The following is a 12,041-nucleotide window of genomic DNA, read 5'->3' as shown; positions in this document are numbered from 1 at the left end:
TATCTCAAATCATTGTGAGTCGTTTGGTGTGAAACCCAAGGAAAGAATCATCAAGAAGTCTACTAAAATATATGTTGAGAATATTGTTGCCTTTAAGGCGATAATAAAGAAGATGTTCTATGGAAAGTTCGTTGTTGAACGTTAACGATTGTATGTTGTCGAGTTGAAGATCTCAATCATGAAAATGAGTGGGAGCCATCACTTGGACAATAAATCCTAAATCACATTTAATCCATGGCACTCTCAAATTTTATCATCTTATTATGAAAGTGATCAGTAATGAAGATGCTAAGATTAGCAAAGTAGTTATAACTAAACCTATGCAATAAGTGAACGACATCATTCACAATTGCATGATAGAAATCAAGCATATTATATATGGGTGTGATTTCTGTAGATGTTTTATATAGAGTGTTACTCTTACAACATTCGGAAAAAACCATTTATCATAAGATGAACCGTTCAGGTTTTGGAGTAATTTAAAATTTCATGAATTTTTTATCACTCCGTTTGCTATTTAATTATGGTTTAGAATTAAATAATGAGTCCATTTGATTCTTGGAATATTCAAAATAGGGTATCAAGACCAGTCTTGGTAAGGATACACCTATTAAGTGAACGTTGAATATTATAATCGAAAAATTATCCCTAATCGAGGTCATTTTAAACGATGGACGATTAATGACCAGTTGAGATTAGTGTGTAGTTTGATTTATAGCACCGTTTCTTGTGGTACAAGGACATGATTGTTTCTTGTGGTACAAGGACATGATTGTCATGAATCATCTGCACAGGTATTGGTTTAGAACCATACTGGATCGACCTATGAGAATACTTTAAGAGATTAAAAATCATCATAAGTATACTTCTCATTATTGCTATCGGAACCTTTTTCCTTGATCATGAGTATTGTGAGCTTTCTTGTTTGAGTACTAGTCCGCTTTGATGATTTTCAATCGTCTGCCGTAATAGAGGATTATAACGGCATCACTCGGGCGGCTAGGTCCTCTTAGTAAGAGAATCTACATTACAAGACTGGAAATGTCACCCTACTAAAAGTAGAGAAGATGTCTTTGTTGTTTACAAGGCCTCTCGTAGAGCGAGACTGTAAAATGCATGGCCGTGCTCGGATGGATTTTAAAAGTCATCTGGTTATTGACAGTCGGACTCGGAATCGAGAAACACTTCTTGACGTAATAAGGATGACAAATAAATCTTACCTTATAGTTCATGAAGAGGCATTAAGAGACATAGGAAAAGGGCTATACCCTAAAAGTACACTTGTCCGGAAGGACAAGTGGGAGATTAAAAGGAATAGTGTCCTTCGAACAAGTGTATTATTCTGATAGTGGGTTTAGAATTATTAGAAAGGTTATATATTCAGTAAGGTCAAGTGATCAGAATGCCTGGGTGGAGGCCGCTTCCAATCAGTAATATTAATGCATAATTAATATTACAGCTTAATCTTGACTGAACCCTTCCGGTCACACCCAAGCAGTCAACGAACCGAAGAGACGAATTAATTCGGAAGGAATTAATGAGTCGACCGAGTAATATTTATTTAGACGTCAGAAATTCGAGCTTAGAGCGTCGAAACCGAGCGTCGGAGAATCTCAAATGTCGAGCTAAAATTTAAGAATTGGCAAGACGGGAAAATGCTTCAAGTAACAAGCAAAAACCCTAGCCACGCAAAAACAAGGGAAGCACGCCAAATTGGAGCGTGCCACGTGGCAGCACACATGGCAACCACCAAGTGGCAGCAGCCACGTTGGCAGTCACCAAGTGGCAGCAGCCACGTTGGCAGCCACCAATTGGCAGCCACCAAGTGGCAGCACGCCACGTTGGTAGCGCTCCATGTGGAAGCGTGCCACGTTGGCAGCGCGCCATGGTGGCAGCGAATGTGGCAAGGGGGTCGTGGACCCGGGTGACGGGTCATGGACACGGGCCAAAAGAAAGTGGCCCAACCGAACCCAAATTGGGGATCAAGGTTGGGTTACACATGGTTAGCTCATAATGCATATGCATTGCCTTGGGGACCAAGTGGGAAAGTGGTCCTCACCTAACCATGTAAGACTTGTCACTTGTTCCTTAGTTTATTTAACTAAGGGTTGAATTAATCAATCTTTTCATGTGGGATATTTTTGTGAAAAGTCCCACATTGAAAGATGAGTGGAATTCACAAGGTAGCTTTCCTTATAAATAGCCAAATCATGGCTTGAGGATTCTTTGCTTGAGTAAGAGGTTGAAAGGGGATCACAAGTAAATGAAAACCCTTGAACTCAAGAGTTGGAAAATGTATCACATTTAGTGAAAGCCTTTGAACTCAATTACTCGGGTTTATTTGTCGGGTCTTGCTAACCCCAAGACATTGGACCTTGTCAGTATTCGTTGGTGCGGGTGGATCAATGTTGGAGGCTTCGTGTTTTCGGAGCTAGCTTTCAAGTAAGAGCCCATTCGGTCGGGCGAAGCACGCTCCAAAAGTTAATCGTTTTATCTTAAACTTGTGATTAATTTAATTATGTTTATTGTTTTATTTATTGCGAGTGCGGTCTTATTTTTGGGTTTGTTTCCGCGGTGAGTCAGACTCACCAAACCTCAACAGTAGGCCATATGGGTTTTATAGGGAGAGTATTGTGGGCTTGGTTTGGAATCTAATTACACATATGATGTATAAATAGAGGCCGTGCCTAGGGTTTGATAGACAACACAATTAGAAGTTAATTGAGAATTGATAGGCCATTGTCGAGCCTAACAAAGATAAAGTCCTATCTTGGTCTCACTAGCTAATAGCAAGGGTAAGAAAGGGTTGACCCAAGAGAGGGGTTGAGTCAACTACCGAGATATTGTCGTTTAAATATGTAACAACCTAAAAATTCCTTTCTTTTAAAATACATGTTTTTCCATGTTTAAAACTTTAAATAGGAAAATCTAAGATATCACCGCCACCATGAAAAACGGCTAAGGTAACCATAAAAAAACACAGTGCAAGAATCTCCTTTAAAATATTTAAAACGACTCAACCTAAAAAGACAATTAACCAAAGTAAAGTCAAACTAAAGTATAATAAAGTCAAACCTACAACTTGGAACCATTGTAGGCCCTTAATAAAACCAATTCAATTTTATAACTTTTATGTTAGTCTCGTAATAGAAATATCATAATATATTATTAAAGCAATTAAACATCATAAACTTATGGAAACTAGCATGATTCGCTCTTCACTCATGCCCATCACGAATATGATTCATCACCTGAAAAGCTTCTCTATACTTGTTTCCACTACTATTCGTTAAAATTCGGTCATCATAGGGTCAAGGTAAAGACAAGGCCAACAAACACACAACACACACAATCAGCAAAGCTGAGTACATAAGCGTATTTAAACACACTAACATTATTTTACCTATTAACACACAACTTACCTTGTTGCACCTGTTTTCAAGCACACAACATACAACAAAACTTCTCAACTAAGTAACTAAATAATTTATTTAGTTTTGATTCTGCATTGAACTGGTTTCCCCCCTAACTTGCCCCGATAAAGGGGTAATAACATGGGAGCTAACCGTGCCAGTATAAAAGAACCACTCGTAAGTGGTGGAATTCGTGCGAATAATAATAAAATGAAAATACAGCGTCCTGTACTCCCAATAGAAGTTATGGTTAAGTATAAAACCCCATAACTCCCCTCATATGTTCATACTCAAGGTATATACGTTCAAAGAGTTTTGGTGCGTAATTTCTTTCACTTTACGTTCTTTACATATTATTAAACTTGGTGATGACTCTCAAATCATAATGGCATCATTATAATTATCCTAACAATTAAACACTCCAATTTAATTCTTGGATAAATAGTGACTGATGAGTGTCATTTATGGCACTCATAGGGTAGTCTTTTAGGATGTTTTCACCCTTTTTCATAGTTTTCTTTTATCATTTTAGTCTTTTCTCCTTTAGTTTCTCTATTTCTTCTTTCTTCGTGTTTTACTTTCCCTTATGTGGTTTTCTTCGTGATTCCCTTTTACATTGCTCTTTTTTTCTTATATTTTCTCTCTTTGGTTACTTTTATAGGTGCTTAAGGAGTTGGCTTCACAAAGGGTTCAAGAAGAGCAAAAAAGGCTAAGCAAAGAAGAATTAAGCTCCTTGGAGAGGGCACGGAGAGGGCGCTCTACATTTGCCAATTGCCACAGGTGCGGGTCCTGAGGGCCGCGGGCGCGGATAAAGTGCAGCAAATTGATGATTTTTAGCAGGAACTCTCCGCACCCTAGCCGCGGTCTAGCCGCGGGCGTGGAGATTATGGAGAGACCACTCCCTTTAGAGAGACCACGACCCCCTATTTACACTTGGGAACAGGGCATCTGTCGCTCCCTTAGCCGCGGGCGTAGGGGTCTTCTCCGCGGGGGCGGGCTGCAGTGCACGCGGGCGCGGGTCTTGCTTAGATTGCCAGCGAAGTTAGTTATGGGTTTCGTACCCATTTCTCCGCGCCCGCGGGATATTCTTGGAGAGGGCCCGACCAATAAGTTTTTCTTCATTGTCTGTAAATACTCTTGTAATTCCTTTTAAAGGCTAACTTTTAGATAATCTTTCATTTTCTTTGTTTTTAAAGAGAGAAACTAGAGAGAAGTTAGAGATTGAAATTCTTGGATTTTGATTTGTATTACAACATTGCTTCAATCAAGTTTGGATTTCTTCTTCATATCAATGAAAGTATGTGAGATTTCTTTCCTTTGAATTTACTTCAATTGCAATTTTCTTTAATCCTTGAATGTTTGATTTGAATTTTGATAGGTTTGAGAATTTGTTGATTGATTGATTTTCCTTTTGATTTAGCTTGAAATGAATACGTTTGTGATTTAATTTGTTTTGTCTTCAAGTTCACCATGATTAGTGAGTAGATTAGATACTAGGGAGAAGGGGAAGCATGCTTGATTGATGATTTTTGCTAGTTGATGATCATTGATTGATTGAATTGTTACAATTAAATTGGTTGACATAGTTGTGCATGTGATTAATTAGACTAGGAGTGATCAACCTATAAGATTAATCTAGATTGCATTGCAAATTTCAATGACATGAACCCTTGATTTGAGAATTGGTTTAATTGATTGAATTTGATTGTTGATTATCCTTGTTAGCCATTTATAGTGAACCCTAGCTTGGCTTATAGGAGATATCCTTTGAATTCCTTTGATTGAAACTATTGTTTGTCCCTTGTAATGTTTGAATCAATTGAGTGATCTATCAATTAGCATAATCATTGAGCTTGCATGTGGAACCTATATCCCTAGTGTTTAGCATATTGATTGAATTCTTTGATTTTCCTATCTTCTTGATATTCTAGTTACCAACCTCAACCATTGATGTTCTTTGATTTAGCTTAACAATAGACTATAGAATATTGGGTTCAACCCTTGACTTACCGTATACTTGTATAAGGTTTGTTAAATGTTTATAAATTTAGCATGACCAAGGGAGGATTAGACAACGACCTAGTTTTCCCCTTGTCAAAATGGTGTCGTTGCCGGGGAGTGACATCGGTGCTTTGTTATAGTTGTTGAGTCTATTTTATTCTAAAAAAAAACAAAAAGATTTTTCTCTTATAGGCTACACTTGTAGCTGTGCTACTAATCATTTCTTTTGAAGTTGTATGCATAGAGCACGTAGTCATTCACTAGTGTCATTTGATCCAGAGATTGAGAGGACTATTGCAAGATTAAGGGTTGCTAGGCGATCTTTGAGTTCTAGCATTTCAAGTGAGGAAGATCCACTACTAGAAGAGCAAGCAAGAATGGGAGAGAAGCCGAGAGTGGCATTGAAAGAATTGGGGATTCCCGGTGCATATAGATTAGAGAGTGGAATTGCTCCACCTACAACACCGGCAAATGATTTTGAAATTAAGCCGGCTATGATCACTTTGCTAGAGAGGAAACAATTTAGTGGAGCCAAGCATGAGAGCCCACTAAATCATCTCAAGGAGTTCAAATAATATTGCAATACTATCAAAGTGAACGGAGTTTCCCAAGAATTCATCCGCCTCAAGCTCTTTCCCTTTTATATCATTGGGCGTGCTTTGGAATGGCTAGACAAGGAGGTTAAGCCGAATTCTCAAATAACATGGGGCAAGGTTACAAAAGAATTTCTAACCCATTTATATCCACAAAAGAAAACGGCGGAGGCAAGAGCTTTGATTCAAGGTTTCAAACAAAAGCCAAGTGAGAGCCTCTATGAAGCGTGGGAGAGATATAAGGAGTATCAAAGGAAATGTTCTCACCACGGAATTCCAACCTATCAAATTATTCAAATTTTCTATGGAGGCCTAAGTCCCCAAGGCAGGTCATGCCTTGATGGGGGAGCCAGAGTACCCATCATGAATAGGACGGAAGAAGAAGTGGTAGAGATCATTGAGGATGTTGTGAGGTGCTATAGAGATTGGAAAGATGGTGAGAGAGATTCAACTAGCAAGAGTAGCTCTTCGGTGTACTTGGTTGATCATCTAAATGCAATCAACAATCTCTCCTCATAAATGACAAACTTGGCAAAGGAAGTGATTGCAATCAAGGAAAAATTGGAGAGTTCTTTTTCCCAAGCTCCAAGTCTTCCCTCCCAATTTAAGGGGAGAGGTACTCCTTATAACTCTCACCCTCTCCTTCCTCTATTAACATGTCTAGTGGTTTGTTTTTTTTATGTGTGTGATTCATATGATCATGATGCTAGTAATTGCCCTCATGGTTTTCCGGATGGTAATGATGATTTTGATAACAATGAGAGTGAACATGTAAACTATGAGTCAAACAATAATAATGTGCAAAGGTTTTATAACCAAAGAGGTCAATGGAATAGGAATTACCAAAACCAAGGTAATTTTGACAACTATAACCAAAGTGGTGGTTATAGGAATCAAGGTTCTCGAGGTAATTATAACAATCAAGGTTATAGTAGCCAAAATTAAAACCAAAATCATGGTAATCAAAACCAAGGTTATGGAAATCATAATCAAGGTAGTGGTAACCATAATCAAGGTTATGGTCAAAATCAAAATAGGGTTAATTGGAACAATCAAGGTAGAGACAATTTTCAAAATAATGCTCAAAGAGGCCCTCCACCCGGATTAGCTCCAAAGACTCAAGGTGATAATTCTTATTCACAATCCTCTTCTTCTAAGACTAATTTGGAGGAAATCATTAAAAATCAAACAAAGTTGTTGAACACTTACATGGCCGTAAGTGACAAGAAATTCAATGAGATGATGACTCATAAATAAGATGCTTGAAAACCAAATTTCTCAACTTTCCAAGCTTTGAAATACCATGCTAGTACTTCTTCTTTACCTTCCCAAGGCTTAGATCCCAAGAGACCCATGAATGCTATTGTTACAATGAGTGGTAAGGTTCTTGAGGAGAGTTCACCTAGGAAGAGTGAAACTAAGGAGGTCCCCAAGGAGGTCTTGGTAGAGGATGAGAGAGATGGTGCATCTTTGAGTGAGGTTGTGATTGAGACACCTAGAGAGGTGAGAGTGGAGAAAGAAATTGTGAAACCCAAGCTTCCATATCCAGAAAAATTCATGAGACATAATTTTGATGAACAATTTGGAAGATTTATTGACATGCTTAAGCAACTTCATCTTTGTCTACCATTTATCTAAGTTGTTACCCAAATGCCCAACTATGCAAAATTCCTCAAAGAAATTTTGAGTGGTAGGAGGACTTGTGATGTTGTGGAGACGGTCAACTTGTCTGAGAATTGTAGTGCAATTATAATGAACAAGATGCCACCCAAGTTGAAAGATCCCATAAACTTCTCTATCCCTTGTGCCATTAACAAGATGCAAATTGATAATGCCTAATGTGACTTAGGAGCTAGTGTTAGCCTAATTCCATATTCGTTTTATCAAAGACTTGAGTTAGGGGAACTTATGCCTTCCAAAATTACCTTGCAATTGGCTGATAGGTCAATTAAGATTCCTAAGCGTAAGGTGAAGGATGTTCCTTTGAGAGTAGGAAAGTTAGTAATTCTGGTGGATTTTGTGGTTCTTGAAATGGATGAAGATGCTACCATTCCTGTTATTCTTGGTAGAACTTTTCTTGCTACCTCGGGTGCCATGATTGATATTAAGAGTGTAAAAATTTCACTCAAGGTAGGAGAAGAGGTCATTGAATTTGACTTGAATGAAAGCATGAAGTATCCATGTTCTTTTTTAGATTATTGCATGTTGATTAATTCTTTTGATCTTGTTGTGTCTTCCACGCATGAGCACTTGCTCACTTCTAATGATCCTCTTGAGAATTTCTTATTGAATAAGGATAAGATAGGTGCTCCTATCAAGGAAATGGCAATGTATGAGGATTTTCTAAATGGAAGCATCGAGGAAGTGGATGAGAATTGTGGGGAATAAATTTCAAGCGTTAACCCCCTAGCTTGAACCCCACTATGATCATACACTAAAGTACGGTGGCGTCCAAAAGGGAAGAAGATAGAGTAAAAGAGTCGCCAACAAGTTTTAGGAACTTGTAAACCGTTCACAGGGTGAAGGTTACATCCCTTAACGATCCAAGAGATTGTCAACTCCATAAGGTCTAGAACTAAATAAGGGTTCGGGGATGAAGGTACAAATCCAACCTAAAAGAGATTGAACCTGCACTAATAATAGGCCTCTACTTTATTCTGATCGTATTCATTTGCGCTTTCTGACTAACATACAATCAATAGGATTAACCCTAAACCTGTTTAATCTATGTTGATTGAATATTAATGCACAAATAAAACTATTATTGGCGATCACTTGAATTATAATCATATTAACCCTAAACAAGATTATTAAATATCTTATTAAGAGTGATTACAAGTACAAAATTCCCTTTAAACATGCATAAAAGGCGTGATCAAGAAATAACAATAAATATCAAGCAACATAATAATAAAAATAATAATTATAATTAAAAATAATCATCATAATAACAATCATAATTAATAATAATAATAATCATGATTAAAATAATCATATCAACGCTAAAGCATAATAATAGCAAGATCCTAGGCATGATACTAACAAGATTAATAACAAACCCTAGCATGTCACTACGCAATAAAAATCAAATCTTTAACCTTAACATGATACTAACAATCATAGATATTAGGAAGAACATAGGAAGCATCGTAACAATCATATTTAATATTAAATTTACCCTAGACATGATATTAGGAATATCATAATAACAACTTAAACATGATTTCTACATCATAATATCAATAAAAACCATTAAAGTACTTACTTTGATGCCTCGTACCTCTTTCTAATAACAAAATACACACGTTAGTAACTTCAAGGAAAATAATAAACAAAACAATTAAATTAAATAATGGAAAGAGAGATTTGACACAAAACCCTCAGAAATTAAACCTTTCACGTCTAGGGCGAAGGGAACTTCGAATATGGCTAGGTGTTTCTAGATCGTGTGAATGCGGAATTTTGTATGTAAAAGCTAGTTTAGAAAAAAAGACAGAAAGAGATGGTGAATGAAAACGAAGTTTTTACGACGTTATTTATAGAAAAAATCAGCCAAAAAGATAAAATAAACCAAACAGAGCATTGGCGCACAAAAAAACAAACCAACGCCAACGCTAACGCTGGCGCCAGGCGCCAAGTGTAGCGCCAGGCGCCAGGCGCTACAGCTGGCGTTTGGCGCTGATTTCAGAAATTCACGCGTTTTCTAATATCAGATAAAAATTACCGTACAAGAGTATAAAATCGTATTTTTCCTCAAAAATGCTCTTTGATTTTAATTGCATTAGGAATGATAAATCTATATTAGGCCCTCCCTTAGATCATCGGGCCGCATATAAGGTCAAATCGGGCCCAGTTCAGTAAATTGGCCATAACTTCCTCAATATTCATCGGAATTGGGCTTATAATATATCGTTGGAAAGGTTTTGTCAAGCCCCATCCAAATACACTACTATTTGACCCATATCATGGACCAAACAAACTGGATTGGCTGTTTTTTTAAAATAAGTTTTCAAAACCAGAGAGAAGAGAAAATAAATTAAAACTATCCGCAACACTAACTTTCCACACTTTCGCTTCATTCGATTATGATTTGACGTGAAAGGTACTCATCACTGGGTTTGGTTTTGGGGAGACACATTTGGGTGTCTACAGAAGCCCCCACTTTGACTGAGTTTGGAGAAACGCGAGTTTCGAAAACAAAAGTCAAAGTATCGATAGGGACGGAGAATGACTCAGAACGTTCTACGATCCTAAATCATTCTTGTAACGCCGATACCTGCAAAACTAGCCTTAGTTAAACAGATAAAAGAGTTAAGAAACACGTATCTTGCACCGTCGAGCACACGTCTCTAAAAGTAACCGATTGTTTTGATGACCTCCTGTAAGCTAGAGAATTCCATCTCTCGCTTGAAAACTGCTACACCTGTAATTGTTCCCAATTTAGAATATTGCTTATCTTGAAAATATCCTCTTTCGGTATGATAATATTCCACGTCCAAGGGAATACTATCGAAGATTGCTTCAATTGAAACAATCCTCTTCCGCATTGATAATATTCCACGTCCAAGGGAATACTATCGAAGATTGCTTCGGTTGAAGCAGTCCTCATCCGCATTGATAATATTCCACGTCCAAGGGAATACCATCGAAGATTGCTTCGCTTGAAGCAATCCTCATCCGCATTGATAATATTCCACGTCCAAGGGAATACCATCGAAGATTATTTCTCTTGAAACAATCTCCATCCGCTTTATGACCATCTTCCACGTCTAAGGGAACATGGTCGAAGACAACATCGCTTGAAATTACCTTCAGTTGTTTATGAAAACTCTCCGCAAGCCAGGAATGCTGGCAAAGATATCCTCTCTTGAAGCTATCCTCATGTGTTGCGATAATTTTCCAAAGAAATTACCGAAGATCTCCACTTGTCGATCCTTAAAAAGCTCGCTTGAAATTTTCTCTCGCTATGATGTACGTCGGCGCTTTTGTTACTTTGAACCTCTATGCCGGTGCCTTTTCCAAATGAACCATTATATCGGTGCCTTTTGCGATGAGCCAATTCTTAGGCGCTTTAAGCTAAGTGAGACGATCTTTCATTAGGTCGATCACTTTATGTAATCAAGCCGATTACTAAAAACCATGTCAAATTTTTTAGAGGGGCTAACTGGCGTACCAAGGAACCCAAAATATGTTGCAAGGAGGTAGAACAACCTAGTGAGAAGCTGAGTGTTCTGGCGCCGCGAGGTTGTTGAGAATTTTAGAGGGAGCTGGTCCCCCCTTGGCAATCTTGCATGATCCCTGGGCGATGCTATGTAGAGGAGCTATTGCCGTTGTTGGCTCCAGTTCCTATACCGGCTGAGGATGTGGCGGTACGATTTTTAGCTCTTATCTTTCGTTAAGTAGCCCCCAAGTAATGCTTCACTAACTTGGTTTTGCTTTGTCCGGACGATGCTGTTGAGTTCGTGCCACCCCGTATGTCTATCCATTACCAGGGGACATATGGGTCAATTGAGGAGATGATTCCTCCGGTCGCGCTTCGTAAAGCGGTCGATTCCTCGCCACCAGACTCGAGTAAGATTATTTATTTGCCACTTTTGTCCACATATATTATGCATGTTTGCTGACTTATTTCTTTGACAGTTTGCGCGAGGTGGTTTGTACCTTTGCTTTTTATTATTTATTTGACTTTCTATAGAACTTTTCCTTTTAGTTAAACTCATTTTTTAGACATATTTTGTATATACATACTATTATGAGTTTATTTATGTTTGCCATTATTATTTTTTATGTGCATGTTTGTGTGTGCAAGAAAAGTGTGACAAACAATTTTGCGTAAAAATTCCGTCATTTTTATTATTGATGGAGGGTATCTGACTCTCTCCCCCAAAAGAAAAATGAAAAAAGGAAAAGGCCAAATAAAATGTTGGGTTTATAAAAACTTGGAAATTAACCTAAATAAAATCCAAAAAGAATAATATAATTAATATAATAGTTATATTAATTAAAAAAAATGAATAAAAAGATGTTTTAGAAA

At 37.7% G+C, this 12,041-nt stretch overlaps 1 protein-coding gene across 1 annotated transcript; it reads left to right on the top strand.

Annotated features, from left to right (window-relative positions):
* The first annotated feature begins 7,915 nt into the window (after positions 1–7,915).
* LOC110739166 lies at positions 7,916–8,395 on the top strand. Its single transcript, XM_021919631.1, has one exon. The coding sequence runs from the start codon at positions 7,916–7,918 to the stop codon at positions 8,393–8,395; it is 480 nt and encodes a 159-aa protein (XP_021775323.1).
* Positions 8,396–12,041: the final 3,646 nt, after the last annotated feature.

The sequence above is a fragment of the Chenopodium quinoa genome, unplaced genomic scaffold (assembly GCF_001683475.1).
Source record: "Chenopodium quinoa cultivar QQ74 unplaced genomic scaffold, ASM168347v1, whole genome shotgun sequence".
In the NCBI taxonomy this organism is placed as follows: domain Eukaryota; kingdom Viridiplantae; phylum Streptophyta; class Magnoliopsida; order Caryophyllales; family Amaranthaceae; genus Chenopodium; species Chenopodium quinoa.
This window is presented reverse-complemented; position numbering and strand designations above follow the sequence as displayed.

Coding starts and splice junctions, on each gene's coding strand:
- LOC110739166 (XM_021919631.1), top strand. CDS start 7,916: ATGCCTTCCAAAATTACCTTGCAATTGGCTGATAGGTCAATTAAGATT.